This window comes from Aulonocara stuartgranti (assembly GCF_965226115.1).
Source record: "Aulonocara stuartgranti genome assembly, chromosome: 9".
Lineage (NCBI taxonomy): Eukaryota > Metazoa > Chordata > Actinopteri > Cichliformes > Cichlidae > Aulonocara > Aulonocara stuartgranti.
Genome location: NC_138960.1, coordinates 19,975,655 through 20,002,535, shown reverse-complemented (window position 1 = coordinate 20,002,535; position 26,881 = coordinate 19,975,655). Strand labels below are relative to the sequence as shown.

Below are 26,881 nucleotides of genomic sequence, written 5' to 3'. Positions count from 1 at the left end.
AAAGCAGGTGTCGCGCAGGGTTGTGTTTGTTAATGACAGTTTGCATTTAAATAGCTGTCACTCGGCTGTCAAGGGGAGGGGGGAGGGGAAATGTTTGTTTCCGGGCCTCCAACGTACTCAGAATGCATCTCTTTTACATAAGCTTAACCTAGCTTTGCAAATGAGCAGGCAAAGTTTTGCAAGAGTGTACCTGCAAAGACTCTCCTCTCATGTTGGCAAGTGATGAAAGTCCAAACTTTAAAAGGAGGGAAAGTGCAAGATAATAAACAAAGTAAAATCAGTGACTTGTTATTTATCTGAATGAACTTCATCGTGGCATCGAATTTTAAAGAAATCAGAGAAAGCCTTTCTGATTTGAAAGGGACTCTTGGTCAGAAATTTTACATGGCTTGATTTTTCTATTTGTTTTGTGATCTGACTCATCTGGAAATATTTGTATTGGTCTGTGCCTTCATTAAGCACTGTGGTTACAGTTAGATTCAAATTGTGCTTTAGCTTACAGACAACCTTGGTCAGGCTAGAAGAAAATCATGTAAACTTCACAGCTGTCACTCCTGTTAACCTTATTCTTGTGGTGAAGGCCTTGTGGTAATATGTTGACATATGGGAGTCATGAGTCACACTGGTCATCTGAGTTTGTATCCAGATTTACCCCTTTGCTGTATACTTATATTAGAAAGCTCTGTTTGGCTTAGAGGGTCGTGAGTTCCTCCCACCTAAAGGTCATAACACCAGCCGGCATTTTGAATACAGTTGTTCAAACAACCACTAGATGTCTCTTAACTTTAAAACGATCGTGGCTCAAGGGCGATCGTGGCTCAAGAGTTGGGTGGTCGCCTTGTAATCGGAAGCTTGCTGGTTTGAGCCCCGGCTTGGACAGTCTCTGTCGTTGTGTCCTTGGCGCCAGTGTCTGGCAGCCTCGCCTCTGTCAGTGCGCCCCAGGGTGGCTGTGGCTAGCTTATCATCACCAGTGTGAGAATGGGTGGATGACTGACTGTGTAAAGCGGTTTGGGGTCCTTAGGGACTAGTAAAGCGCTATACAAATACAGGCCATTTACCATTTTAAAACATCACAGCTTATAACCCAGCTCAGTTAAATGACTTATGTTGTGATCTGTCTTTATACTTAAGGAAAAAAATGGAATAGCATTTAATATATACATTTGAAAAACATTAGTATTTGTATATATCTTACCATTTCCCAATATTCACTTTATTTTCACAAATACAATGCTGTGCAAAATTCTTGAACCTACCCCTATTTCTGTGTAATTAGCTTCCGAGGAAGAATAGGAAAAGGGGAAGGCATGTTAGCAGGCAGTGAGAGAGAAAGGCGGGTGTGGGGGCATGAGAGCAGAAGCTTTAAATGAAGAAATTATATCTGGGATAGAGCTGCTCATATGGTGGCTAAGGATATGCTGGTTCATGGAGGTAACGAAGGCGTACATAAGAGGGCTGGTGTGACAGAGAATGATGCTAAGGAAAGAATGAGATGGACCAAGATGATCCCTGTGAGAATCACGAAAGGGAGCAGCTGAAAGGAGTTTGTGAAGCCACTTAACACTGACCTGCGAATTATTCAAGCGTAAACTGAATGAATGAACCAGTGATGTAGTAATTCATAGCACACAGTCCTGCCACAAAAACATAGAATTTGTTATTTCTTTTGCTGAATCTATGAAAAATACCAAAGAGAACACAGTTTGTTTGAAAAATATCATTTTTGCACCAACAAGGTTATTTCCTAAGAGCTATTAACCAATAATTTGCCATGGTTTGCAGTGTGTCCTTAGAAAAATTTAAGGAAATTGGAAAATAGAGGGCAAAAGATGTGGCAGGCTTAGAAAAAGCTCTTTCTTTTAACATTGTTCGAAAGTCGTATCCTTAAGAAATATGAAAATAAGAAATGACACAGGACCTGAGATGCATCAGGCCCTTTGTCAAAAATGGTCTCAGTATAAAGGAAGTTGTCAAGAAAATATTCTTAAGGAAGGAAAACAGTGAGAAAAGGCTGCCTGAAAATCAGTGGACTGAAAATCAGTGCTATCCAGTCTTATGGAGAGTTGAATTCAACTGTAAAAATGCTGGTTCAAACTGTCATCAGTATGTACAGAGAAGGTCAGGAGAGAAGTGTCTACAGTCATCTGAAAAACAAGGCTCTGCTGTGGTTTGAGCCTCAGTTGAAGCCAGTGGTGTTGGGTATTTTGTCAAAATTGATGGAATAATGAAAGCATAAAAGTACAGTCAGATTTTGATTCACCATGCATTACCAGCTGGATAGTGTCTGATTTGTAAAGCCTTCATTTTTCAGCATGGCAAGAATCCCGAACAGACTGCCAATACAGAAAAAGCGCACCTGGTTAGAAAAAAACACACTAGAACACTATGAGTCATGGACTGGCCTCACCAGAGCCCAGATTTCAATATTATTGAAGCGGTTTTTGATCATCTTGACAGAAAACATAACAAAAGGCAGCCAACATCCAAAGAAGAGCTTTGAATGTCCTTCAAGAACCCTGGAGAACTATTCCCGAATAGTCCTTAAAGAAATTACAAGAAAACTTGCGTAAAAGAGTGGTGTGGAAGAATAATGGTGGTTGTACGAAATATTAACCTTCAAGGTTTTTTTTCTCACATATTGTATTTCCAAGTACGATTGCCTGTTTCAATAATGCACCTCTTTCCCATTTTTGTAACAAATAAAGAAAGGAGTGGTGGTATTTCTTTATGCACAGCACTGTAACCCACTTTTTGCTTCTACGGGAGATGCAAATGTTAGCTGGGAGAATAAACAATACTCCACAAAAACAATGAGCTTCAAGTCTCCAAAATGCTGCGTAGAGCTGGAAGGAGCTGCAGTGAGGTAATATTTGCAATGAAAAGACACGGTTTTTATATACGTAGTCATTTAGATTAGTTAATACTGCAAGAAAAATGAGCTTTATCTAACTTGCATGTAGTGTTGGCATCATACAGAGGAGAGCATGCTTGAAACTTAGCTTAGAGGAAATATCACCTGAAGCCCCCTTGGCTTTATTTTCACAACCACGTAGACAGGCTGTATATATATCCAGCTGCCAGCTATCTTATTTTACATTATATCTGAAATCTCAAAAGTCTGAGATTTAATGTGCTCGGGTATGTGTCATATTTTCTAAAGTTTCCCTGCATTTTAATACGGTTTCTGAAAACAGAACATGGTCCACAGAGAATGCATCATGGCACACTGTAGCATTCTTTTCAGAGGAAAGTGACAACCAGCAGGCAACATGACATTTTCTCTACACTAAAACAGGTGGGTTGTACATAAAGTGCATTTCACAGGACAGTGGAGGAACGTGGCATGAAGGCACAATGGCAAAATGGCAAGGGAAAAACAAAAAGGATGCCTCGCTGAGGTATTACGTCTAATCAAGGCAAGAACGGTGTACGACCTGTATGTCAAGAACAATTGTATTGTCCTTGAAAAACACATTCCTCGTTACAATAATAGCTCCTCGGTTGCTCTATGTTTTGATTGTTTAGCTGCCCTTGATGGGTCAGCAGCAGTCACTCATTCATGAGCCACTTTCATCGCACCAAACTTGGTAAAACAAAGTGTAAGGGGGAGAAAATTGCCTTCTGGAAGTAATTAACCATAATCATGCTGTTCAGTAGCAATTGGTGGCATTAGCTTACCTTCACTCTTAATCGCTGTTTGTTTATAAGCACCCAAGGGTTCTCAAAATTTAAATACAAGCACGCGCCGAAACTTCAGATGTGGCTTTATAGATATGTATGGCACATATAAACAACAAAACAGACCATCCTCACATGGCTTTTTGCACAAACGAGTGCGCTTTGTGGAGATTAGCCTTGTTAAAACAAAAAACACAAACACGTTTTGTTATGTATGTGTGTCTCTGTATGTGAGTGTGTGTGTTATAGACAAAACTGCTTGCTTTTTCTTGTGTACTTGGCCAGCATGTCAGTTCAATTAAAGTAAAAGATGTGCACATCAAATCCCCAATCCATTGTTTTACAAATATGTATTCAGTGTGAATCTAATTCTGTTTATTAGCACCAAGAAACCAGGTTGCTCATTACACTCACCTATCGATCGCCTCATCCCCCAGAGAAGGGAGATTAGCGGTCAACTTTCAACACCTCAATCAATAATCATCTCCCTAATTGGGTATTAGCAACAAGAAAGTAGACTCACTTGTCACACAAACAAGAAAATAAAGGCTGAAAATTCAACATCCAGCGCCACAGGTTCAGGGTGTTATTCAGCCAAAGCCTGCTCTCATCACTTTAATTAAATCAGGGTGCGACTCCAGTTAAAGATTTGGTGTTTGCGCTGTCTCGTCATCGCAAACGTACTGAAAATAACACAAGCCCATAAAAATTGGTACATATATTTCCAGGCTTTCTAATGGAGTTGCATTTCTAAAGAATTTCATAGATGAACCAACCAGTCGACAATTATTGCCATGACCCAGCAGCTTATTTTGCGGTGTTAATATGAGCTGCAAAAACAAGAGTTGTTGGTATTGTTCAGATTTTCTCCACAAATGGTCAGTGAAACTCAAGCTGTGCCACTTCAACTGAGTCCAGAACTACTGATAAGCATTTGCATTCTTTTGGTGCACATGGCATTTATCTGTAATTGATTTGTCTCAGCCCCTGTGAATGCCATACACCCATTGGCAGACACTCTGTCTCGCTCTCTCTCTCTGCCTACCATGCTTCCCATCTGGCTTCCCATCCAATAAGAAAAGATTCAAGGGGAGCACAGAGTCACACAGCTTCTCGCTCTATCTAGATAATTGAAACAAATGCCCATTTGAAAGCAAGAATGTCTGCTTAATTTACAGAAAATGCAATTCTAAAGCATTTTTAGAGGCAAGAGCCCTCCATCACTGTGCCCCATTCACAAGTGTTAACAATGTAGCCGCACTCAGAGGCTGCTTGAAACGAGAAGAGAGCATAATGTTACAGACGATTCTCGTTTCCTGAGGAGTTAAATACAAATAAACAGAAAACATTGATCAGAATACATTAGTTTTAATTGGAGTCTGTTCGACTGAAATTTTGCAAAATGAGCACATTGTTTTGAAATTTAAATACATGCTCTGTGCCCATAGACTGGAAAAAATACATTCTCCCCACTAAAGCTGGTAATAAAAGCAAGATGTAGTCTGACAATGATGGAGGGAAAAAATAGCAGGATTGTAGCTGTGGGGGAGATGTGGGAGAGGAAGCTATTGTAGCGTGTCAGTTAGGTTTAACCTTGAATTTTTTTTAAAATCTGCTTTGCTTAAGTAGACAGTGTTGTATGTATACCATTTTAACAGCATTTTACCAGTATTGCATCTTAAAAGGTCACTGTTGACCAATTAGCCCATGCCTGGCACGTCTGGTGTTTCCCATCCCACAAACCAGTCAGGTCGCTAAAAGCCAGCAGTGACCTCCGTGACCGCAGGCAAAATAATCACAACTCACTGACTTTTACGGCTGTTTAGTTTGTTTCAAATGCCAGATCCTGCATTTATCACAAATACACTCGATTTGTGATATTATCTTTTATATTCATTTTTTAACATAAAATTCTTGCTTCCCAAGTTAGCTTTTTTCCCCCTGTATTGTAAAATGCCTTTCATTATGTAACCATGTTTATATGTTTGAAACTCCTTGAAGACCTCATTAAAAAATTATAGCAAGTACCACAATAAAGGCCTGCATTTTTGACAGGCTTCATACTTAATTTTTAAATGAGATTTCTTGAAACTATGCGCTCACTGGACACTGTTAGGTTCACCTTGCAGGAAGCAGGTTGGGCCATCTTTTGTCTTCTTTACAACATGGATTAACAAGGTGCTGGAAATATTCCTCCGAGTTGTGGTGCATATTGACATGATAGCATAGATGCTGCAGACTTGTTGTCTGCACATCCATGATGTGAACTTTTCATTCCATCACATCCCAGATGAGCTCTATTGGATTGACATCTGGTGACTGGAGGCCATTTCAGTACACTGAACTGATTTTCCTGTTTAAGAAACCAGTTTGAGATGATTTTGGGACACAGTGTGTATCCTGCTGGGAGCAGCCATCAGAAGACAGGTCAAAGGAAGTCAAAGCGATTGAAATTGCTGTCAACAATACTGAGGTAGGCTGTTGTGTTTAAATGCTGCACAGGTGGTACCAAGGGACCAAAGTGTGCCAAGAAAACATTGCTCACACCATCACACCACCAGCAACAGCCTAAGCCATTGATAAAGGGCAAGGTGGATGCATATTTTCTTTTTACTCCAAATTCAGACCCTGTACTATGAATGCTGTCACAGAAATGCTGTCACAGAAATGGAGACTAATGGAGTTACTGTTACCTTCCTATTGGTTTGAAGCCGTCTGGGAATTCTCATCTGACCTCTGACAGAAATAAGGCATTTTCCCAGAAAGCTGCTGCTCACTGAATATTTCTCCTTTTCAGGACCATTCTCTGTAAATCCTAGAGATGGTTGTGTGGGATAAATCCCAGTAGAGCAGGAGTTTCTGAAATACTCAGACCAGCCTGTCTGGCACCAACAAACATGTCTCATTCAAAGTGGTTTAAATCTCTCTGATGCTCAGTTTGAACTTCAGCAGGTTAACCATGTCCACATGCATTGAGTTGCTGCCATGTGATTGCCTGATTAGATACTGGCATCAACAAGCAATACAACAGCTTGCTGATGTACCTAATGAAGTGGTTGGTGTATTCACAGAATGTGTATTCTCATATTGATCAAAATATGAGTTGGTTAAATACAACTCTAATTTTCAAGAACATTAAGCAGGTATTTTATCAGTAGTCGTTTTATGCGTGGGGTAATAAGGAGGAATCAAAGTTGGAATAACAGGGAAATATGAAGTTATTAACACTTAAGTGCCAAAGTATTATCCAAGTAACAATCAGTAAGTATCATATTAACCATGATCATGAGTAATATCTCTACCAAACCATCACTCATCATCATGTATATCACATTAAACGTCTAATTCCTCATGTAAGCACAGCTGGTTGAAGTAATCTGCTAGTCACGTGTTTAGGACATCAGCCTCTGTGGGTCTGATTATAGTTTCAAAATACCAAGAAAAAAAAACCTCCACAATTGTTCAGTAAAGCTGCCAGATTAAAACTTGTGTAGCATCTGTTTCTGAAACTTTCTACGTGTTGTGGTGGGTCGCTGTCTGGGTCCACCTGTTTATCTTTCTTTTCACACATGAACTTCAAACAATTTCCTTGTTTCATACATTTAGCACACAGCAGGAAATGGTGCGCTTCAAAGTACTGGAAATAATAAGTGAAATTAGAGCGAGTGAGCTGCTTGGATATAGCATGCAGGTGGCAGTAACCATGACACCCACATAAAGTACCAGTCAAAAGTCTAGACACATATGTGGAGGATAAGAAACTAGATTCCTTTATGAGTTTTTTCATTCTGTTTCTTATGTATCGTGACATAATTTCTTTGTTGCCTTGACTGTGTTGCTGTAGGGAATGTAAAGAACAGAAATGAGCAGTAAGGGTTTTGTTCAGTGTGGGTCAAGTTACTTGAAAAAAGTAATCAGTAACTAATTACGGATTCAGCTTCAGACCAAATCCATTGCTGTGTAAGCTAACTTTTGCTCCTTACAGAGCTCTTTAGCCATTCGTTCACAATTGTTTGTAATGGCATGGCGAGGTGCTTGATTTTATATACAGTGGGGCAAAAAAGTATTTAGTCAGCCACCGATTGTGCAACTTCCCCCACCTAAAATGATGACAGAGGTCAGTAATTTGCACCAGAGGTACACTTCAACTGTGAGAGACAGAATGTGAAAGAAAAATCCATGAATCTAAATGGTAGGATTTGTAAAGGATTTATTCGTAAATCAGGGTGGAAAATAAGTATTTGGTCAATGACAAAAATACAACTCAATACTTTGTAACATAACCTTTGTTGGCAATAACAGAGGTCAAACGTTTACTATAGGTCTTTACCAGGTTTGCACACACAGTAGCTGGTATTTTGGCCCATTCCTCCATGCAGATCTTCTCGAGAGCAGTGATGTTTTGGGGCTGTCGCCGAGCAACACGGACTTTCAACTCCCGCCACAGATTTTCTATGGGGTTGAGGTCTGGAGACTGGCTAGGCCACTCCAGGACTTTCAAATGCTTCTTACGGAGCCACTCCTTTGTTGCCCGGGCGGTGTGTTTTGGATCATTGTCATGTTGGAAGACCCAGCCTCGTTTCATCTTCAAAGTTCTCACTGATGGAAGGAGGTTTTGGCTCAAAATCTCACGATACATGGCCCCATTCATTCTGTCCTTAACACGGATCAGTTGTCCTGTCCCCTTGGCAGAAAAACAGCCCCATAGCATGATGTTTCCACCCCCATGCTTCACAGTAGGTATGGTGTTCTTGGGATGCAACTCAGTATTCTTCTTCCTCCAAACACGACGAGTTGAGTTTATACCAAAAAGTTCTACTTTGGTTTCATCTGACCACATGACATTCTCCCAATCCTCTGCTGTATCATCCATGTGCTCTCTGGCAAACTTCAGACGGGCCTGGACATGCACTGGCTTCAGCAGCGGAACACGTCTGGCACTGCGGGATTTGATTCCCTGCCGTTGTAGTGTGTTACTGATGGTGACCTTTGTTACTTTGGTCCCAGCTCTCTGCAGGTCATTCACCAGGTCCCCCCGTGTGGTTCTGGGATCTTTGCTCACCGTTCTCATGATCATTTTGACCCCACGGGATGAGATCTTGCGTGGAGCCCCAGATCGAGGGAGATTATCAGTGGTCTTGTATGTCTTCCATTTTCTGATGATTGCTCCCACAGTTGATTTTTTCACACCAAGCTGCTTGCCTATTGTAGATTCACTCTTCCCAGTCTGGTGCAGGTCTACAATACTTTTCCTGGTGTCCTTCGAAAGCTCTTTGGTCTTGGCCATGGCGGAGTTTGGAGTCTGACTGTTTGAGGCTGTGGACAGGTGTCTTTTATACAGATGATGAGTTCAAACAGGTGCCATTCATACAGGTAACGAGTGGGGGACAGAAAAGCTTCTTACAGAAGACGTTACAGGTCTGTGAGAGCCAGAGATTTTCCTTGTTTGAGGTGACCAAATACTTATTTTCCACCCTGATTTATGAATAAATTCTTTACAAATCCTACCATGTGAATTCATGGATTTTTTTTTCACATTCTGTCTCTCACAGTTGAAGTGTACCTCTGGTGCAAATTACTGACCTCTGTCATCATTTTAAGTGGGGGAACTTGCACAATCGGTGGCTGAATAAATACTTTTTTGCCCCACTGTACCTGTGGCAACAGTACTGAAACCACTTGAATTCAAAGATCAAGAAGCATGGCTCAATACTTTTGTTCATGTAGTGGATGAGTGTGTCCAAATTTCGACAGGTAGCTGAATGGACCGCACTATTAGCTGTTTGTATATCAGTGGAATCCAACATCTTTTTACTCGGGAGCTGGCAGGTTCAAAACCCAGTTTGTATTCTCACATGCAGTGCTGTCAGGGATGTCTAGAAAAGTAAAGGCCTCTGTACATGTGTGAAAACTGCTTGCCTGTTTAGAGTTAATTTGTGTTATTCTGCGAAGAGAGTAGCTCACTCCATTCAATGAATTTTCTTTCTTTTTCTTTTTTTTTATTAGAATTTTTGTGGAATGGCCTTCGCTTCCTAGAACCAGAACACTTTTTTTTTTCAGAAATGTTGGCATAATGGTCAAATCCAGAAAGAGTTACACTACAAAAGTCCAGCTAAATGATTTTCATGCTTCTTCATTCAGCACACAAAATTGGGTTTTTTTTAATGATCCTTTAACATGATAAAGTTGGATTAGAGCTCACAATGTGCCACTGTAAAACTGAATCAGGCCTCTGAATATCAGTGTGGTTATTTTGATAATAATCATAATTCCCAATTATTGTTTCACTAATCATCAATTATCTTTAACAACATTTCTGATAAACTGTTGTTTTTGTTTAACAGAAGGACATTTCTAACTAACAAAAACCTTGATTATGATTAAGATTGCTTATTAATCTTTGATTGCTTTTATGTAACCCCTTACACCCCGTATATTTTTGCCTTCCTTTAGACATCAGTCTTACACCTTGCCACACTGTTATCACACAGCTTTCTGTAAGTCACGTCTGCAGAAGTAGTTCTGGGTTCTGGTTGATTTCTTTTATTTCCTACCACTGCATTGTTCAATTCATCTAAGACGAACTACAGAATTTCTAGTTTATCATGAAGCTGAAGCCTAGTTCCTGGCAAGACACTGTGGGGGACAGTTATAAGGACTAGCGGCCCGTGCCTTGAGCTGGCACTGACAGTAGGGGAGCCGCAGAAACCCTTCCCTCTACCGGTTCATCCAGCTCCCAGAGGAACCCTGGTAAACACTGCACATCAACCCTGAGGCCAATTAGCCTGCAAGATCAGCCTAGTGAGAGGCCTGCTGAAAAAGGGAGGGGGACTTAATTCAAAGAGCAGACTCTGCGAGAGTTCAGCTATCCTAATCGCTAAAAGAGCACAGGTCCCAGGGGCAACGTTCAAGCTTACTGGAAATATGAAAGAGTTTTATTGTTTGCAAAAAATAAAAAATAAAAAATTTAAATGGTGAATTGATCCACAATGGAGATTTTACATAATCATGGACTGTTATGTTATGAAAAATAACGAGCTAGAGAGGGGTATCTACAGAGGTTTTTAGTCCGTAAACCTTAAAGGCAGATCCGCCCACAACCTGCTCTTCTATCTACCAGACAGCACACTTTTGTTTTTTGCAATTATTTGAGAAATTTAATTTTATCTTTAGTTTAGCATTCATCACAACAACGAATATGGCTCATAAGCTGTAACAGCATTGCAAGTGTGAGAGACTGAGGATAACAGGAGAGGCTGCAAAACACAAAACTGTTAATTAGAATCATACAGTATCCAGGCAACAGTTACAGTTACAGAGTGAGAGTAGCTATTTAGTGGGGCACCATCCTGCTCCTGTTGGCTCTCCATTTGACCTCTGTCCTTGACACTTACTCTGTACCCATCATGTTTTACTGCCAGATACTTGAGCCACGATGCTCCAGTAAGATTCTTTGTGTGGGCGAAGCTTGTGAACAGATTTACAAGATATGACAACTGTGGGTTTTTTTCCTGAGATGTTTTTCACACTATTGTTTAATAATTTGTTTCTGAATAAGTTTATCTTTCCCCTGAAGTAAAAACACAAAACACACACACACACACACACACAAAAAGAAATAAATAAAAACTGTGTTCAGAACAATATTGCAACAAAGATTCAAAATATAAAGTTTCCGTTCAGGGAAATTAATCTGCCACAAACAGATTATTTCTTATTATTAGATCTTATTCATTAAATTATTCTGTAATTTACACTTAGCCTACACAAATAATCCTTGTACACATAACATTTATTGAAAGTAATTAAATAAGCTACTTTGTGTGTTTTAATTCTGTTGCTCTGGATACACAGTTGTAGTTCTCTTTACACTGTTTGCTATAAATCCAGTGAACATAATGAACATGATCTTTCAGCCACGATTTAGTAATACATTTGCATGTACTGAAAAGCGTACATGCCACATACACTCTGATCCAGTGTGCATATTTAATATAATGTAATTGCTGCTTGGATTGCCTACAGAAAGAGTGTTTTCCTTAAATGAATGAAGCGCCACATTTGAGCTGATCATGTGGTGGAAGGTGTAGAAAAAAAACACTTGACTCTCCTACCAGAAGCCAAGGTTTACATTAAAACTCTTGGCTGTGGTTAGCTTTCAGCAATAAAAGCACTTATGGCTAAATATACAAAATCAACCAAACAAGAGCTGGAAGTTCCTAAAATAAAAATATTAGTGGCTATTAATCCATTTTGCCATCCTTTTATCCAAACAGTGGAGCTGTAGCCTATCACAGCTGACACCAGTTGGCCCTGGATGGTTCATCCAAGTGATAAACAACCATTCTGACTCATATTCACACCTAGAATAACCAGTTAGCCTAACAATCATGTGTGTGTGTGTGTGTAAAAGCCCACTCCAGTACAGAAAAACCACACAAACTCCACTCCTCAACACATCAGCCCCCCAAAAACTATTTTCGGCTGCTCCGTTATTCACAAGAAGTCACCAGAGCAGGGATTTATTTTTACTAGTTAGGCAAATGTGTAAACGAAACTATGGAGGCATTTTTCCAACCCCAAACCTTCTTGCTATTAGGTGACGGTGCTCACGACTGTCTAACTGTACGGCTCAACATCCAACAAACATATTAAAAGTCAACCAGTACGAGTATTAAGCATGAACTCATGCTGTAGTTTACGTCAAAAAAGAAGCCTTTAAGTCACTGAAACATGAATCTACACTTCAATGTGGGCTCACTTTGTTATGGTATAGTTTCTATAGAGTTTGCGCTAATTCTAATAACTCAGATTCTGTGGAAGCCTCGTTCTTGTTGGCCAAGCACTATTTCAAAACCTTAAATATGTCACAAAATGTTTTTTTTTTTTGCTTGTTTGGTTTTTTTTCAAGATTGGAGTGGAAGAACTTGACTCGACACAGACCTTTGACCTTAACCCCATCTGATACCTGAGGGATGAACTGGAACACCACTTGCTAGCCAGCCAGTGAACAGCACAGGACCTCTGGCCCTCAGTGATACTCTTATAGCTGAATTGGAGCAAATCCCTGAAGACAGATTCTAAACTGGAGGCTGTTAAAGCAGTACGTTAGTTCCCATGGTTTTGAAATACGTGAACTCTCACAAGGGTAGCACTTGGATGACCAAGGTTTATTTTGTAGTTCCTAGCTTCATACTGAATATACATTTTTCTGGCACATTATAGTTATGCGACGTTGTAGTTTACTTTTTGCAAACATCTATATTTACCATTATATTACCATCATTATTTCAGCTTCTCTGTGCATGCGAGACTAAATATGCTTATTTGAATCGAAGGTTTGAGAACAATGGGGCTTCTCTGCAATACAGAGTGCAAAACCCTCTGTAACATTTTTTTCTGGGCTGTTTAAATAAAGTTGCTTGAATTGATTTGCCTACCCACAATGTCAAGAGAAAATGCGGTGGCCTTATTCTCACCTCCAGCAGCGTTCGGTTGTTTTGCCCGATGTCATTAAGCAAACGTTTTTGGCAGTTCTTCAAACACACTCAAATGCTGCTGAGAGGATCCATCCAGTGTAACTTCTTTTTGTTATCCTCCGTGTCATAATAGTTGATTGTGGACTTTCTGTCCGACTCAGGCCATAAACTTTCACAGACACAAGAAGCCTAACAAGACCCAAGCATGTCTGCTCCAAGACACCGATTCAGTGGCTTCTCTCTGCCTCTCTGTCTGCTTCAGAAAATGAGAGAAGCTTCTCAAAAAAAAAAAAAAAATGTGACTCTACAACAGTAGCCTGTGTGTCCCCAAGGATAGTGAGCTAGTACGGTCTGCCAGTCTATCACACAGGAGCACACTGCTTTTGTGACAAACTGGCAGACTAACATCTTTCATTCCTGTAGCTCCTCTGTGCTCTTCTTCTTCTTCCTAGACAATCCTCACAATAACCTCGGTGGTGAGTGCATGACTACACAGTGCTCCCCATTGCTTTCTGTTGACTCAGTGGTGGATATCAGCGCCTGAACATGCCACATTCATTAAGAAAATGCTTTAAAGGCACACCAGAGAGATGTAAAAACATCACAAAAGGTCAGATTTAATTACTTCTCATTGTACGCCGCACAGGCTTGCAAAGCAAAACGGCAACAAAAAAGAAGAAGAAGGAGAAATATATATATATATATATATATATATATATATATATATATATCCTCACAGTCACTAAAATAATTTGCTTTCAGCAGGAACATTATGCTTTGTCAAAGTTTGCCACAGGATAGACTTACATGCAAGCTCTACTTTAAAAGGTGAGCTGCCTGGCCATCCTTAAATCCTTCAGAGGCTGTATCCATTACAGGATCCATGAAAGGTGGGTAAGAGGCAGAGAGCATGGAGGGGCTGCTTCACTGCACACCACACAACCTCTCTTTACACTCAAACTGGCAATTGTTAAATTCACACCCATGTCAGTCTTCTTCACAATTTAGAGCCCTATCAGGCATCTCCTGGTGGACAGAGCTTTCTGCCGTCCACGACGTTTCCAAATGAAATAGCAAAATGTTTCAGCAGTCATTATTTGGCACTCCCCCCACCAACGCGCCCTTTATTACACAGCCTTAAAGATTCATGAAGAGAACGCGCATTCAAATAAGCTTAATATCCATCCTGCTTCATACTAGTAACAACGCGGAGGGCAGAGGGAAGTGAATCATAGTGCCCCAGTGACTTGGAATTGCTGCGATATGCAAATGTGTGAGCTGGTGCAATAGATTATTCAAATGCATGAATGCTTTGCCTTTGGGGTCACCCTACTGCAGAGCCGTGGTCACTCCCCGTGTGTAATAAACCCCTTGTGATGTGTTTCCTCTCCGGATTCTGGGGAGTAATGACCGTGTTCAGACATATGGGTGACACAGTCTAGCCGGTGGTCGTGTAGACCACCCACATACCAACGGATGAGTGGTTACTTGACATCCTACCCCCCCCCCCCCCCCCCCCCCCTAAGACCACTGGAAATAAAATTGATTTTGAAATGTAAATAAAAAATGTTTTTAATTGTTTTTTTTTTCTTTACATTCTGGTTGATCAGAAAATACGTCTGGGGAAATTTAAAAAAACGTAAAAACAAAGCTAAAATTATTGCGCGAACCTGCAAATATTTCATCATTTTGCTTATTATTTCCAAGCATCCCTGGAGAAAAATCTCTTGTTTGAAATTGGAACACAGATTTACTGAAGAGAAGAAAGGTTAAGAGTTGTGGTTTGCGTGAAGCTTTGAAGCAGTTATGCCTTCCACTCTTAAATGCATTGATGTTTGGCAAAACAAGCCAGATTTATAATGCACAGTGTTCGTTTCTAGCTTTATTTACAAGATGTATCCTGGAGTTTACAGGTAGTATCTCTAGTCGCTGTTTTATACCGAACATTATTAGACTGTGTGTGTCGTACACAAGTCATGAAATCGCTATAAAATCTTCTAAAACAGCACGCTTTTTATCCAGAATTTATTTAAAATTAACAATGGTTAAATATGAGCATAAAGTAATCTGGTTTGTGTGCATTAGTGGTGCCATGGGTTTATGAGCCTCACATATGCAGGGAGCAGGAATGGAAAAAAAGCAAAAAGAAAAGAGATGAATAATAAATAGTGAAGACAAAACGGTCCTCTGACTCTGACTGGTCAAGGTTTCCTTTTGTTCTCAAGTTAAATCATCTTTTGAATATCTTGAACACAAAAGATTTGAGAGGAGATTGGAAGGTTAGAAACTTGTGGATTGGCTTCCTCGGGCTTCCTTTGGCTGTCAGCGCCAAGCAAGCTTGCGCTTATGAAAGAATCTTCGTTCCTTTTTTTAAAAAAAGAAAAAAAAAACAGGCAAAATAATTCTTGAAGCAGCCCTGCACACTCCTTTCATGCAACAGTTGGCACTGTAGTTGTTAGCAAATATTACTCTAACAAGAGTATAAGTGCATTCATCGAGGGCTTTTTTGAGCCTTGTAAATAGCATTGTCAACAGCAATCACAGAAATGAAAACCCACTTTTCGTGCAGAAGAAAGAATCTCTCCGGGGTCCATCATTTTCTTTTGCAGACTTTTCAAACACTGGCACACTTGAAATCATGTTTATGAACATTGCTCATAAGATTAATACAAAAAGAAAATTCAAGCCTTTTTCACAAAAAAGAAGAATAGTTGGACTTCTCCTTAAAGTTTTTCAATAAGAGTAGAAAACTTTCACCCACCTCTCCTCCATGATTCAAAGTGCCAAAGTGTGAGGTAAGTCAGGTAAATTTTGCATGCTATTTGTTAAATTAGCAGCTAATAAGAAACCATGCCCCACTGCGGTTTGATCCATCTGCCACCGATCTAAGGCGGCAACTGCTAATTGCTAACGCCCACACGAGCATCAGGCAGGCGTATTGATTCCTCATTCTCACATCTCAAACATCTTGAATGACACTGAGAAGCCAGTTGCAACAGACCAGGGTTTTACAGGGCACCATATTGCTGGAGGGGGGGGGGGTAACTAACTGGGGCCGTGCAGTTACTGCTGTGCTTGCACTAAAAAACTCCTTGGACTGTAACATATAAGGACAAGGGACAGGTGGCTAAAGCGAGGAAGGATGAAAAGTACATCACCGGCAGATATAATTAAACCTGTGGTTTTAAAAAGCAAAGATTAAGTGTATTTAATGGATCAATAACGATGGACAGACAAGACAAAGAAGATTAATCAAAGTGCTCAGAAAATAGAGCACTTGGGCAAGCAATTAATATGTCAAGGGAACCTCGCAGGGACAAAAAAAATCAGTAAAAATAAATGTAAAAACGAACGGCTTTGAGGGCTATTACTTAGGATTATCACCATTGATTTTGTCTATAGCTGCGTGCGTGTTTGATGTTAATATCCATATTGATTCACCACTTTTTAGGAGCTTTTGATAGACACCACTCACACATTCCCCCTCATAAAACTTTCAGATTTAGATTTCATTACAATGTCCAGACCGTTCCCTCATTTCCTCAAGGAAGGTTATGAACATCGATCTGCCCTAGGTAGAAAGCATAAGTTCAGCACATGCTTTGGTGAAGTGTGTCTCAACTTTTATATTAGCGTAATAGTGCATCAAAAACAACAGGGACTGGAAGCCCCCAAGTCAATATGGCTGCCGGCCAGGACAAGCTAATTTCTTTGGCTTTGCTTCAGATGTTTTGCATAACATGACTTATACTGACTGACAAAAAGTAGGAAGAAGAGGCACAGACAGAGGCAGGAATGGAAGTAGAGCTTACCGTGCATAATAACCCATGCATATCAGCGAGCCAGAGCTGAGCTGTACTGTACAGGATGTACAGTGCTGTGTATTTATTTCGGTCACGCATTTAAAGCAACCACAAGCCTTCATTACCTAATGATGACAGATAATGGTAACAAGAATAAATTAAAGGCTTCCTGTCTTTTCCATTTTGATCAGGGCTGTTGTTGTTGACTGTGGTTTTATATGCCGGACCCTCAGGACTCACAGACTCAATCTCATGCAGCCAGCTTTGTTCCTGGCTCTACTGAAGCAGAAAAGGTGGACTCTTACTGGAAATCTCCAGGCTTTTCTCCTTGTGATGGTCTCCTCCTTCCTCTGTGTTCAATTTCACTCCACTTGACTAACACATTTCTAGACATTTACAGTAAGAAATTAGCAAATCAAGCAGCAGTGACATCTTAGACGGCTGTTTAAAACTCCCTTTTCTCTCCCAGCTCTATTGATTGCAGTGTAAAATACACAGGACACACTCCTCAAGATTCTATTACAATCTGTTTCATCATGTATAATTTCAACAGATTGGATGATTTCTTCTTCCTCTTTTAAAAAAGAAAGAAAACCTATTTTGTATAATTCTACCTCAAGTGTCAAATTATCCTGCCTGACAAAGAAAAAAATATCTTAAAATGACTGGTGCACTTAACTTGAAAATGTTTTCATTTTGACACCATCTGCACTTACAATATGAATAACGGCGTGCTCCCCCCCCCCACACACACACATCTCTATCAGAAATTTCTTGTTATTGCCACTTAACAGTAACTTTATGGACAAATGAGAAGCTACTGCATCATCCAGTTCCCCTTTTCTTTTTCTTTTCTTGACAACTACACCTCTCTATAACCGTCTGCACAAAGATCCTTTCCTAATCGAGCACTAAAGAATAAAAAAAAAAAAAAACAGATAGCATAGCAAAAAATGATGGAGGATCTGTAAACCTGGTACCTATTTTCTTGTCATCATGATGCATGCAGAGGCAGCTGCAAACATCCATCCATCCATCCCTGATCCATTCATCCAAAAGCTATGCCTGCTTTACCCTGGGAAGGGATGGAGTTTATCCCAGGTGGCCAGAGGATAAACTTGTCAACATACTGTAGTCAATCTTTAAATTATTGTTGTTTTTAAAGCAATAAAAATATCATTACAGTATAGGTGACTTCTTAATAATAAAAATAATTGTCTAACTGTAACTGCCACCCATGGTAACTTTGCTTTTATCCATATTAAGCACTTTGCAGTGATTAATATGGCCTTTATCAACGTTAAAGAACCAGCCAACATCTTATGACCACACTAATGGTCCAAATAAACTTCTATTCATTTCTGAGTGGAACAGTGAAGGTAACCTGATAGGATGAGCCACAAAAACTGCATCTTACATTACGATTAGGCTCAATCTTGTTAGACAGGGCCTTGTGCTTCTTCTGGTGTTTTTTTCCTTGTCTTTCCACCCAATCAGCTGCAGTGCATTTATCTGCAGAGCCTCCTAAAAAACATCTGCTACAGAGCAAAATATGGGGGTACTAAGAGGAGTTTTGAAGTCCATCCATCCATTTTCTTGACTGCTTATTCATTTCAGGATTGCAGGGAGTTTTGAATGGGATATCTGACGTATGTGAAAAGATAATGGACACAAGCTTTGTGCGTGAGCAGTGTATCAGCAGATGGTGGTTACTGTAATCCACTTGTGTGAAAGAATGAGGCATCATTTCCTTAGAGTCTGTTTGGGTCTATGTCTCTTTTCTATCTTTTGGATCAAACACTCTTTTTACCTCCTCTGTTACTCTCAATAAGCCACTGAAATCTTGGCAACATCACGGCAGATGTAAATACTGCTAAAGTAAGTCATGTGGTCATTTTTGTGCATCCACTACTCTTTAGATTGTGCTGTCCAAACACAGTTTCCTTCTCTTGATGTGTTGCTCTCCGTTTTGTGGAGTGGTCAGGTTGCAATCCTGTCTAGACGACTTCAGCTGTGATTTTGTTACACGAGTAACAGATTAAAACTATTGTTGGTGATCTGAATATCACACATTGTTAATAACACAGTTTGTGTAGCTGTTAGTAGATGTGTGGATATTTGTAAATGCTTATTAAAGCTTCTCTTCTGTTATTAGTGTATAAACACCAAATAAATGAATGAACGGGTAACCAAATTTCACTTTATGTAATACTATTAACATGTTCGTATACCTCGAAAGTGAGAAACTCAGTGTTAACTTACTGAGATGCTCGCACTATGAATCAAAAGACATTGATAAATTAATAAACTAAATTTCAAAATATCCTTATATCAGTTTATAGCTCAGATACACTGAATTAAAAGTCACCTGACATACATTTAATAACATATATTTAACTATGGTTGTGTTCAATATATGCCATTCCGTTAAGATCAACACGGTGTAATGCATCAGATGTTGCTGCATAAAAAGCAGATGGAAAACAATTTAATTATCAATACCCCTAATGGCCTTAGATTATGAAATAAGCTCATTTTACAAGACAGAAAAAGCTGATATTTTCAAGTAAATATGCTAAATTGACTTTTATGAGCTTGTGTGAGGCTCTCTGACCTCTGTGGCATTTACTGTATTGTCCTACTAGGCAATTTCCAGCCATCTGGTACTCCAGGCAAGTTCAAGTAAATGTTAAGATGTACTGTATTTGCAACTATTATCTGCTAGCCTGTCTCGCAGCACATAATTCCTCTCCGTGCTCCCTCATGACAATAATTTAAAAAACAAAATATGAACATGAGATGGTGAAACGTGGAACTGAAATGGATTCTGCCATTTGAAAGAGTGACGAACAACATCTCTGTTAATTCACATACATCATACACTACAGCAGCGGCAGATGTGTAGGGGCATAATTACACACAATAACTGCAGTTATTTATTATTCAAAGTCAGCAGTGTAAACATGTTCATAGACCCCTCAGCCTAGCACTCCCTACCCCAACCTCCTGCTGTTGTTGTTGCTGCCGCCGCTTCAGCTGCCGTTGTTCCCGCTGCTTTGTCTTGTTGCTCCATTCGCCATTCCTGCTTCCTTTCACCCTCAGCTTGTTCTACCTTTCTCCCACTCCCCCCCACTTCCTCTCCAATTCATTGTGAAGCCAGATGTTATTTTACAGCATGAGCGCAGACGAAATATTAAAAAAAAGACTGGAAGTTGGGAAACTTCTCATCATGGAGGGAAAATGTAGAAGTTTAGCGACACAATGGAGAATTTTGTCTGTTTTTAAACCAGAGAACAGAAGCAGCCTTTAATTTTAAGAAATGCAGCAGCGGGTGGGGAGGGGGGGATAAAATAAATAAATTTAAAAAAAAAAAAAAAGTCCTTGAAGATCCCACTGAATTCCTGATGCATTATTGACCTCTAGTGGACGACGTTTATATGAGGAATAAATTGTGTGAACAGCAGCAGTGTTAACCACATTAATTATATGACACTTGACCAGATCAGTGTTTATCAAGTGACTCCAACATGGACTCAATTAACTGCAGAGGACCATCATCTCCACTGATAAGAACCTTAGATTAAATTCACCCATTTCCATCGGATTGGTACAGAGATAAACAGCGACTGGAAATCCAGCCAATAAGCCTTCAGCTCTAAGGCTGAATGCTCCCCATGTGTTATATTATACAAATGGAAAGCCATAAGCAAACCATGTGCAAATTATGCAAGTATTCAAAATTATAACCATTTCATCCTTCAGTTGATGACTTACTTTGAATCTATATGTAAAATCTGCAGCCAGTCAAAAATCCAGCACTCACATTAAGAAAACCGAGTACAGCAAAGAGATTTTTATTCTGACAAAGGTGTGAAAGAGCTTTTCTTGTTCCCATTTTGCAGCGGACTTGAAATTCAGTATAAACGATCATCAAGCACCTTCACTTCTTCTCTATTGGAGCGTCATCCCTCACCACTGGGAATATTTCTATTTCCTTGATGATCCGTTTAGCAATAGTCTCATTGTTTGCTGAAATCATCCTCCGAGACATTAGATCGAATGGTTCCCCTATATTGTCAAAACAAAGCCTTTATTGAGAAGGACTCCTGCAGTCAGTGTTTTCAACAAGTAACATATTGCTTTTTTAATGATATTCATTAACACTCATTTCCAAGCACATATGCTTCATAACCAGCTGTTTGAGAAGATTTTTAGAAATCATACAAACCATCAACATCCAGGAGGATTCCTCCAGCTTCTTTGACTATAACTGCACCAGCGGCAATATCCCAGCAGTGGATCCCGATCTCAAAGAGAGCCTCAACTGCCCCGGTCGCCACAAGACACATGTTTGTAGCAGCTGTTCCTGACCCACGTAGCCTGTCAGGACAAAAAAAAAAAAATCAAAGGGATACTGGGAATTGCAGTAGCAGTGAGGAAAACATACCACCGGTCAACAACAGCAACTTTGCTGCCAAGTTCAACACTGAGTGACACATGACTCTTCATTTTAAATATGATGAAGCCAAAGTTATGTGGAACAATCCATCATGGTACTTTATATATTTACAGATAAAAAGGGGAAATGCAGGTTTTGTTGCTCTAAAGCAGTTTCATCATCTACCTTGAGTTTGAACTTATTGCATCATTTTAACACATTAAATGTTTTGGTTTCACCCTATTTACTGTTGGTGTTCCTTGGCATACAGTATGCCTTTCACCACCCTTTACCTTCACTAGCTAGTTAGGAATTTTAAAGTTACTTTGTAAGGTTTAGATAAAGATGGGACTTTGGCTGAAAACACTCCTTTAAAAATCATCCTGTTTAACCTCTGCGATTAAAGCTGAGTCTACAGGTCCTTTACAAACCTCCATATGGGACTTGTCTCACTATTGCTTCATGGCACAGACTTAAAGGACACCTTGTTTATGCGAGATGCCAGCTGCTTAGACAAAAACTAGACTATTTGACACCTAATCAGAGCAGGCTGTATTGATCTGCATACAACAGGCAATACGCCTGTTCCTTTGACAGCAATTTATGCATTTCCCTGTCATGTTGAATATACATAGATTTAAAAAATAAAATAAAATAAAAAATTCAGGCAATTTTGTTGAGTTGTGGCTGCAAAAATCCCTGTGGAAATGACTTTTGACTGCAATGCACAGTATAGCGTTTCAATCCAGGCCCACTTACCCATGCACTGGGATGCAGAGGTTCTTTTGCATTGTGGAGAAGATCTTTGTCACTTTTTCTGGGCTTCTATCAGTTCCATGTTCAGAGATGATTATTGACTGGTTAATGTCTGCAATGAGAGCAAGTCTAACATTCTTAGTATGCAACAGTAGATATACACCTTATTACTAGATTCAGAAGTTTCAGAAAGTGGTACATTGGGAATATTGATAAATCTGGACACAAATGTTCATTTCAAAATGTTGTTCTTAAATCAGGGCACATTTCGTCTTAATTAGAAATTGACCAGTTCTGCTACTTTTGCAGTACATATTAGAATTTGGGGTTTGTTTGTTTGTTTTTTAAAAGCATCTGATTTGGTATTCAAATCAAAACAGGGATACATGAATTTGTATCTCATTTTAATCACCAGTTCGTTCAAAATCATTAAAACAGTGTCCTTAAAACTCATTAATATGCATCAAATTATTCAGTGTTTGAGAAGTCTGTCAACTGTGTCACCCTCGGACAAAACCCCGATAGCTCAGCAACACTCGTCCCCAAAGTGACACAAACACCAAATGTCAATTCCATTAGTAATGTAGCAAGTAATACAAAAAAAAAAGTTTAAGTAAAAATAAATAAATAAGTTGGGGAACGGTTCTAAAGGAATCTTGGATAAGGATGTTAAATCACTCCAGAGTATAATGCAGATTTATGTTTAATTAGTCATCCTTGATAATACCGATGCACAATCCTTTATCAAGCTCAAATTTCCTATTTTCCAAATCAGTTCGATAAAACATTAAAAGTACTGGTAAATAGACTCAAATTTGCTCATGTAGGCAATTTTGTTGGACAATTTTTTAATAAAGAAGGGGGATAAGATTTTACTGGAGAAGTCCATCATGTTACTGCACAACAGGGGTTTAATACGGTGTCCATTTGCCAGTTTTTACATAACAGACTAAACCGTGTGTCATGAGGACATTGTACCTTTCACATCAGACACCTGAATGGGTTCGTCATCACAGAAAGCTCCCTTCCCCCGTCGTGCTTTGTACATCTTGTCCTCCAAGCAGCTGTATACCACACCAAACTCCAACTGAAACAGATTTCATTTTTAAGATTGACTAATCCAGAGATCTGTGCGCATTTTCTCTAATATAGTAGCTTCATTTGACATACCTCCTTATTGACAGCAAATGCAATAGAGACAGCCACAAATGGGAATCTGCAAGCAGTTTCATGTGTATTGCATTAGTTAGTCAGAAAAGCTTAAATAGACACTCTTATCAAAAGTTGTTTGAGCCTAGAAAGTTATATGCATCTTTCCTTACATCACTTAAAAAGCTTACCCATGTACAAAGTTTGTGGTGCTGTCCACTGGGTCTATGATCCATGTAGGTTTGTCAGTCAAGATACATGGCTCGCCTTTGGCAACTGACTCCTCCCCAATGAAACTGCAGAACGAAGCAGCAGTGGATCAGTGAGGAATACCCACATACAACAACAGATATATATATAAATAGGGGATGGTGGGTATGCATGGCTCACCAGTGCGTGCCTTCTCCGAATTCCTCTTTAAGAGACCCGATGATGATTTTCTCAACCCTCTCATCAGTCTTGGTGACGAGGTCCACAGTGGAGCTCTTTGTCATGACTCTGATTTCACTCTCTCCAGCTTTCCTAATTTCCTGATTAAATTAAATTTTGGCACATTGTCAATCCACCTTAAATTGTTTTTTTAAAGAATGCCCATTTCAGCTTTTTAAACATTAGTAGTGTAATGTTTAATGCTGTGTGTACACTTGAAGTTAGTCACCAGACAACAAATGGGTGTTCAAGACATACCACTCCAGCTTTTCTTGCCACTGCAACAGCAAAGTCATATGCCTTCTGCCATGGATCTTCCATTTTGCTTTTATATGGAGGCTTGCTTAGGAGAGTTTGAAAAAGAAAACCAGCCTGTAAAATTGTTACAGCCAAAAAACATTAGAGCATCCACAAGGCAGAGCTAAACAATGCAACAAATGTCCAAGTTATTTTGTCCATCCTCATGGGCATTCACAAAGAATGTGTCACTATCAGAGTAACGCGTTACTGTAATCCAATTACTTTTTTCAAGTAACGAGTAAAGTAAGGGATTACTATTGCAAAAACGGTAATTAGATTACCGTTACTTTCCCGTAGGAACGCTGCGTTACTGCGTTACTAAAACCCTGATTTTTTTTTTTTGCGAGAATGTCTCATGACAGTGACATAAGCAAGTGCGATGTTCGTGACAACAGCTGTGTGCAGATCAACAATGGATCATATATCGAGTGCGGGAGAGAGCATGAGCGTGCAGCGTTTAAAGCGTGGAAGTACTGACCTTACTTTGAGTTTGATTCCATAAAAAGTGACAAAAACATTAGTGTCCGTTGTGCGTGGGAAGAAAACGTCTTTTTACAGCGAAAAAAACCCCTAAACTTCCAAGCAAGCACCGAGTGCGCTATGACGTAATGGGAAACTCACAGAGAAACTGCGGATTCTTCAACTGACCGCTGCGGCACACCTGCACCAGGGTAAACCTCCGCCTACCGCAGTCCTGCTTTACAGGTGAAGATAGAGCAACAGGACCGCTGAGTCTTTGACTTTATTTATTTTCTGCTGTGTTTTACTTGCATCTATTTGAAAGACTGAGTGTAAACACAAAAAAATATTTTATTTTATGTTCTGGAATTAAAAGATTAAAACTAATAAAACAAGTTTTAAAAAAAGACTTTTCCATTTGATTACATTTTGTATGATGGATTATGCAGAAAAAGTAGAATTGGGCTGAAAGATCTATCGCTTTATCACCTATTCAGGTTGTAAATCGTGTTTTTAAAAAGTAACTAAGTAACTAAGTAATTAATTACTTTTAAAAATAAGTAATCAGTAAAGTAACGGGATTACTTTTTGGGGGAAGTAATCGGTAATTAGTTACTGATTACTTTTTTCAAGTAACTTGACCAACACTGGTCACTATACTTAAAGATGATGTTTCAAGTCTCTCTAAAACTTCCAACTTTGCAAAACATTTAAAATGCACATAACCAAAATACAAAAGACACAAAAATTGGAGGTACATATATTCAGAGCGTTGCTATGAAATGTTTAAAGCACAATATCTGAACTGGGAGTTCACACACTTAAGCAAACCACTCTTTTCAAATAACTCCTTTAATTTGTGTTTCAATAACCCAGCTTTCTTTGAGTTACCACCTTTCTGCTGGAGGTGCCTGCTGAATTGTGTTAGAAGGATCAAAGCTGCATTACATCAGCTGCAGCTTAAAGGGTGCTGATTGCCAATTGGACTGCACCATGTTCCTCTGGCATTATGTGGAGAGGAAACACTTTCAAATTTGACAGTAGAGACTTTAATCACAACATCAATTTATTTTCATGTAATACTAGGGAGCAGGATACTGACAGGTTTTGTGGTTATCACAGGTGTTTGAATGGCCCTGTCTTTGTCTCTCCCCTTGTGCACCAGAATGGCCAAATCCACCACTATTTACTGCTTTTTTCCCCCATTTTGGTTTGTTTAGTGGGTTCAAACTCAGTTTTGTTTTTGGTCTGTCAAACCAATAAAATACTGCTATAAGCCTGCATAATTAGCAAACTGTTTATACAACAGTAGATATTTATTGGTGTAAGACTGAAGTTGTGAGCACTGTTATGCACTAATATCAACAACATCAGACAAATGTGCAGTAGGTGTGCCACATATATTGTACCAAAACATGTCATATGGCTGCTCTTAATGGCTGCTGCAATTAGGCATCACTACCTCATATCACATTTTGGTTTTTTAAATATTAATACATAGATATTGTTGCCTGACCACTTTCACCGTCTCTCTCTCTTTGGCATTGTTTTGGGGGGTTTTCTTCAAAAAAAAAAAAAAGAAAAAACAGAAAAGTGTCCCAGCTAATCCATGCTGCTTCCACCTATCAGAATGTCTGTTTTATAGCACAGTATATCTGTGCTAAGAAGGCTGTAAAAGGAACTGAGCGTATCATTCCTATCATAAATGAAAATTAGTTAGTAATGCACTTAGGGATACATAAATTGCATCACATTTAAATACACTCCGAGCTAAATTGATTTGAGGATTTGCAGACAGCATGCCTGCAGAGAGAACTGCCTGTTACTTAAGGACAAGACAACACCCTTGAGTACATTGTGCCCTGAGGTACTACTGTACTGCAGAACATATAGTGTCTAAGCTCTTCTGCTTCACATGGATTAGATCTACTTCTAAAGTGTGTCCAAGCAGATCAGAGAATGCTTTGTAAAAAAAAATCCAAGAAAAGTTTAATGTGAAGAATTTAAAAAATAAGAAGCCTTACCTTGCGGAGTCAGGTTGCCTCGAGATACTACTGCAAGTTCTTTAGAAAAGCCTAACTTTAAATTGCCTCATTGAAGAGATGAAGCAGCTAAAAAGGCTGGCATGACAAAGTGGGAAAAGTACTGGGACCGCCCTCAGATGGTTCTCACAGCAATCAGAGGAAGAAAACATTCTGTCCCATCTCAGGGAGACCTACAACAACCTGATGGCACATTCACCATAGAGTGAGTGCATCCTTATCCTTAAAAAAGTAAGTGGAAAATTTTGAGTGTCTCCCTAATTCTTGTGGAGTCCCATAGGAAAACACAGCCCGCTGCCATACATTTCTGTGAGTTGTAATCGAATACAGAACAATGCATCCCAGAAA

At 39.4% G+C, this 26,881-nt stretch overlaps 1 protein-coding gene across 4 annotated transcripts; it reads right to left on the bottom strand.

Annotated features, from left to right (window-relative positions):
* Positions 1-20,784: 20,784 nt before the first annotated feature.
* LOC309713773 (inositol monophosphatase 1-like) lies at positions 20,785-26,661 on the bottom strand. Of its 4 annotated transcripts, none has more exons than XM_082545616.1 (9): positions 26,516-26,661; positions 23,991-24,104; positions 23,694-23,833; positions 23,495-23,599; positions 23,325-23,370; positions 23,133-23,241; positions 22,158-22,266; positions 21,189-21,340; positions 20,785-21,028 (listed from the first exon to the last, which is right to left on the bottom strand). In XM_082545616.1, the coding sequence occupies exons 2-9, from the start codon at positions 24,051-24,053 to the stop codon at positions 20,901-20,903; spliced, it is 852 nt and encodes a 283-aa protein (XP_082401742.1). In that variant the 5' UTR covers positions 24,054-24,104; positions 26,516-26,661; the 3' UTR covers positions 20,785-20,900. The 4 variants fall into 4 exon arrangements, with proteins under 4 accessions (XP_082401742.1, XP_082401741.1, XP_082401744.1 ...); XM_082545615.1 differs by having other exon boundaries at positions 23,991-24,075; XM_082545618.1 differs by lacking the exon at positions 26,516-26,661 and adding an exon at positions 24,654-24,726 and having other exon boundaries at positions 23,991-24,075.
* Positions 26,662-26,881: the final 220 nt, after the last annotated feature.